Here is a 6,000-nt window from a genome sequence, read left to right on the forward strand (position 1 = left end):
TAGCAGACGCTATTATCCAAAGAGACTTACTAATGAGGAGAGCAAAGCAATTAAACTAACAATAGGACAACAACATGCGAATCCTGAGACCCTTCCCAGTAGGGCTGTCACTTTACGTTCGAAAATCGATTGCACAATCGATCGGACCAACCAACGCAAGTTTCGAAAACGAAAATAGAGAATCGATTTTAACGGTCTTTTCTCGGAGCGCGTCCAGCTCGTCACGATACGCCCGCAGCGAACGCGCGTCACACAGCAACTACAGGCTCTGACAAACACGCATAACAGCAAAGCATAATGTGTCTCCTTTTACAACAAAACTGGGAATTCTGCCGGTATGCAGACAGTCTCATGCATACAGATACAGATTCGGGCTACAATCGCCTACTTAGGCGAAATTTGTTTGACGTTTCTAATAGTAAACACAGCCATATTGAAGACTGCAGTAATGTTTTTCATTGATGTTATGGCAGTCCGAAAACGAAATTTGGATTTATTGTTTTTCGAGAATGTTGCACTCCTGTTTGTTATTGTGCATGAAACTTCACGCCAATAAATCATGAGGAAAATTTGCTGACTTGTGCGCGTCTCAAGCGCCCTCTTTACGTTCGCCCTAATGCCTGTTAGTTGTCCGTGGATTTGCCCATATTTGGCGTTTAAAATAGAAACGTCTTCAGACATGGAAAATCGATTTTACAATCGATTCAATGAACACTTATGTCTCAAAAATCGAACAGGATTTTTTCACAAAAGTGACAGCCCTACTTCCCAGTTTAGTCTAACGCAGTATATGCATTTTTTTTTTTACCAACTAGTTGAATAGTGAAATCAATTCGATTAAAACAGTTATTTGCATATTTTGCTTTAGTGTGCCAGTCAGAAATCAGGTAACATTTCCATACATCAATTTTGCCATTAATTGTAAAGATCTAGTGAGATTTTTGTGAGTCCGGCACCAGATGGTATGATCCATCATCGAGTTAGTCAAGGATTACATGAAGAAACAGACAGAAGAGACTGAGACTGCGGCTAAATGTATAAGAACTGTGGTAAGGTCTCTTTAAGCTGTTTGGAGAAACATACCTTAAAAACCTTTATCTCGTCTGATATAGCACACATTTACCATTAATGAGACAAGTGTAATTGTTCTAATCTAACGCATGTGCAATCCTGACGGTTTCTGTAAAGGCTACGGGAAGAATATTACCATCAAAATTTAAACGTGTTTGCAAGTTGGATAGCCGACTGACTGATTCCTATTCTCGAACAGATATGCAAGTGCTTAGATGCACTTGTCGGCCCCATGCATACAGACAGTGAGACTAACCAACATCCCTTCAAATATAAGCAAAAGATGTGTTTATTGTATGCAAAAAATTCGCTATTTTGGATATAACAGCATATAGTTTCCGTTTCAGCCACAAATAAAAAGCAGGCCTCATACATTACTCAAAAGAGTGTTGTAAACCATATAAACACATTGTCTACTGTGTTAGAAATCACAAAATAGGGCTAAAAATATACCCACACCTGAGGAGACCAACACAAACACACAACTAGGAGCCACCATTCCCACAAAAAGAAAGGAAAAGGGGCCTATAGTGATCCATCTCTCATGTTACATGAGCACAGATGGCCGGTGTACATATTCCCTGATTTCTCCTATTCCAGTGTAAACAAATGCCAACCGATGCTCTAGATACTCACAGATCTCCTTATACAATAGAGGAGTCGATGAGAAACCACAGGAAACTGTGTGAATGACAGGAAGGAAACCTTTTGTGTGGCATTAAAGAGTAGCTACTAAGTCTAATTGTTTCTGCTAGGAGTTCCATAGATACAGGAAGACAAACACAACCACATAGAGAACAGTTATACATCTGTGCAACTGTGCATGTCTTTAACTTTTAACACATTTCTCATTTACCTATGTGCATGAAAACTCTATGTGCATGAATACTGAGTTACAGAGCTGAACTGAGGGAAATGCGGTCATGCAGCACGAATAGGCTTTCAACACCAGAGCCCACTGCGATCTTACCACCAGAGTTGAGCTCCACAACTCAAACTCTGTGTACATGTCAGTATTAAAATGACAAAATTGTTCTAATGCATTCTCATATTAAATATGGGTTCATCATAAGTGAAGCAGTAAGAAAGATCCTCATTAGGCTCTCTGTAATATATTCCCTCGAGTCCTGTCCTTGGTAAACTCCTCTGTGTACCTAACCTTAACCCCACAGAACTGATCCTCTTTTCGGGGTAAACTGAGAAAATACCGGCAAACTGCTGAGGAATTCAGCCGATGCGCTGATCAAAACAGACAAATCTATAATAGCAAAAAGAAGTTTCGAAACGCTCAGCCCAAGTCAAATGTAACCCGCAATTTATTTAAAAAACAAACATATCGGGAAAAGCTTTGTGAGTTGTTTTGGTACAACATTAGGTCTGCTCTGCACAATTTTTTTTTTTTTTTTTAATTAAAAAACATTATTGATTTTTTTGGATCTGATTGTTAAGAAGAGAGAATAAATATGTTTACATGCACTAAGTTTCATAAACCTGAATGAATCCAATTCGATTCTGAACCTTAAACTTTGCAATCCAATTCACATTTTCATTGAGCCTACATAAGCTAACAAATACATCAGAAGAGCTTCTACATATTTATTATCTTCCACTGACCAGTTTGTAAGCCATAAACATCATGCATGTTCGTAAGAAATAAAATGTACGTAAACAGAGGTCATATAATAAGAGGGCTCTGGTGAACAACATACGCATCACACACGCACTGGACGTGAGTGCAAGGTATTTTTAGATCCGATTGAGAAAACAGTCATATTTAAGCGTTTACATGCTTAGTTTTTGTCTTATTGATCAGATTATTTCAGGTCTACACCATCCCTTTCAATCCGATTGAAATTTCAAGCTCAATTGGATTGACTAAGGTGTTTATATGAAGGCTTTTCAATCTGATTGATTCATCAATCTGATTACTAACTGATTATTTGTGTGCGTGTATTGATGAAAAGACACATTACTACCTACACTCAATCGCACACGAGTAGTGATTTGAGGAGAACGTTGTAGGAAGTGTATCAGATACCACTTTCACCCTGTGTGAGCCATTGTGCTGATAGCAGCAGCCTGGCAAACACCCAGAGATTGAGCACCATTCACATACATTATTCAACCAACCCCACAAGAATCAACGAAATCCATATCACACTGGAAATAAATATGAAAAGCCTTACAGACAAACACATCAACAGAGGGAAAACAGGTGCGGGACATTTTCATGGATGCTGTAAACAGGTGTCTTCCACCACACACAAGAAAACTCACACGTGTTCGTTTGACACAACTGTTTAAACACCCTGTCAAACAAACAAACAAACACACACACAAAATCCCTGTGTGTCCTATTTAGCCAGTGACCCCCTCACACTCAGACTCTAAGTAAATCATTCAGCCTTTTCGTTAATCGCAAACTCTTTTCAGTCTTACTGGTCTCTGCAAAGCAACACTTTTCTTTCCATCTTACCTCTAGACTGAATTAACAACTGGACTTTAAGGAGGTTGTTTTTTGACGTTAAACATAAGAAAAAAACAATTTTACAAGATACCAATTTTGTCAGAATTTGTATGATGTGATTAGTACAGAAACATGCGATTTTATGGTAAAAGGGCCACACCTAAACGGACACCTAAACGGAAGCATATGAATGACATTTATATGAATTAGCCACCAATTTGCCAAAACATAAAATAGTTGCCATGAGGGTGTGTTGGCCTGTCCTTACATTTCAAACTAGTCCAAAAAGGAGCCCTGTTAGTGCCCCATCATGACAGATGTTTTACAGCCTTAGACAATAGCATCCCATCTTTAATTGTACCAGGCAGAATACAGATCTGAGAGAAAGCTTTAAAGAACACGGGTAACACTTTACTTTACAGTGTCCTTGTTACACGTTACATCTTAGTAATAACGATGCATATGATGCATAATTACATGCAACTAACACTAAACCAACCCCTAATCCTAACCCTGTAGAAAGTATATGTAGTTAATTATTAGTAATCAGTACTTAAATGTATAATTACACTGTAACACGGACACCTTAAAATAAAGGGTTACACTGTACTGATAAGTACTGATTAATATTAATTAACTACATGTACTTAGAGTTAAAGTTAGGGATAGGGTTTGATTTAGGGTGTTACTTGTAATTATGCATAATTTACTGTTATTACTAGTAAGTACATGTAGTAAAGTGTAACTATATGTCACCTTAAAATAAAGTGTTACCAAATAAAGTGTAACCGAACACAGGAAAAAGCTGAAGTGACCAACCTGACTTGAAAACTATAAGCAAAGTTAAACTTGTATGCATAATACATGCATTTATGATAAAAGTCTTCCAGCACATACTACGTATATTTGTATCTGTTCAGTACAGATTTCCTTCAAGGCTGTGGTTTAGACAAAACAGCATCAACTACAATGTTCAAGATAAGGCTCATACAGTGATTTAGAGATCAGACACCAGATGATCTGAAGAACCTTATGGTTATTACTGTTGTAATAAAACATCAAGAACTTTTCAATCTCAGAATAACTACATAATCAACTCAAGAATCTTTAAAATAATCCTTAGCCTAATTGGGTTCTTTGCTGAGTCTAAAGTGCTAAAAAAGAACCAGTGAAGAACCTTTACTTTTAAGAGTGGACTTTGTGGTCTTGCTCTTTGAATTCTTTCAGTGTGAAAGCCATTGTCCTTTGGTGACTTGTCGCATCACGTTGGGCATTGTTAACTTGTGTGTAAGAAAAGCACCAGTCTCTTCAAGCACAAGCCTCCCCCCCAACACACACACACACACACACACACACACACACACACATCTCTGCGTGCTGGACGCTTACTGGAGAATAACCCTTCGGACATACACTTGCTAAAAAGGGGTGTTTATTTCTTTATGAACTATTTGACAATTTAATGCATCTGTTCATGATTTTACAGAGGAGATATAAGTAACAACTGTTAATAAATGAACGCGGCACAGGTGCAGGATGAACGGAACGGAATATATGAAGGGGTCCGGAGCGCATTAATAAGCGGAGACTCACGATCTCGAATAATCGCACCGATCCTAAAGAATTAATTCTACTCACATTGTTTTATCCGAGGGCTGGAGCTGCCGGTGCAAGGCGAGGGAGAATCCGAAGAGGCTTCCCGGGTGACCATTCTTCCTGAGGACGTTTTGCGTGTCCAGGTTAAATGCACTTGTAGAAGTCCATATGAGCAATGAAAAGATGCACAGGTTCAGAGAGAGCCCCTCCTCAAAGAGCTCCATTACCTGCAATTAATGTGCTCCTATGAATATAGCCCTTGTTTGCTGTAGTTCCCGCTGCACTGAGAGGACAGAGTCTGTAATCCGCACTGCACTGCGCTCAATGAGAGAGAGAGAGAGAGAGAGAGAGAGAGAGAGAGACCCATGGCCCCTCCTCTCACTACTGTCCCCTCAGAGCCCTACGTCACTATTGAGCGATGGACGCGTCTCAGCCGGACTCTCCACATCTTCTACACGCTTGATGTTTTTATTTTTATTTATTTATTTTATAAGGGAAAGTTAATATTCAGAAGCGAAATTTGTGCACTTAGCTCCAACATTCTTGTTTCAATTCAGCCTACATCTATAAATATCACGAAATTAATTTACGAAATTAAAAATATAATAATAGCCTACATATTAATGCAATGTGTTCCCTAACCCTCATGCATGAAGCATGAACATCTGTCTTGATGTGTCTGATCACAGATCATTACAGTGCATAAAAAGTCTACACACCCCTGTTAAAACAGCTGGTTTTTGTAATGTAAAAAAACGAAACATAAATCATATCAGAACTTCTGCATGCTTGATGTAAAAATTGCAAATGCCACTGAGTCAGAAATGGCTTGTGTCTTGTCACCCTGCCCCATAGCCCGTAGATGG

The 6,000-nt window shown here is 38.8% G+C and overlaps 1 protein-coding gene across 2 annotated transcripts in view; it reads right to left on the minus strand.

Annotated features, from left to right (window-relative positions):
* Positions 1-5,451, minus strand: part of itga6a (integrin, alpha 6a) — a 30,055-nt gene extending 24,604 nt beyond the window's left edge. The window contains exon 1 of one of the 2 annotated variants that reach the window (XM_081368034.1): positions 5,177-5,451. In XM_081368034.1, coding sequence (XP_081224160.1) covers positions 5,177-5,358 — 182 coding nt within the window. In that variant the 5' untranslated portion in view covers positions 5,359-5,451. The remainder of the gene's footprint in view (positions 1-5,176) is intronic. The other variant, XM_081368033.1, reaches the window with a different exon arrangement.
* Positions 5,452-6,000: the final 549 nt, after the last annotated feature.

This window comes from Scardinius erythrophthalmus, assembly GCF_964197995.2.
Source record: "Scardinius erythrophthalmus genome assembly, chromosome: 6".
NCBI classification, from domain to species: Eukaryota; Metazoa; Chordata; class Actinopteri; order Cypriniformes; family Leuciscidae; genus Scardinius; species Scardinius erythrophthalmus.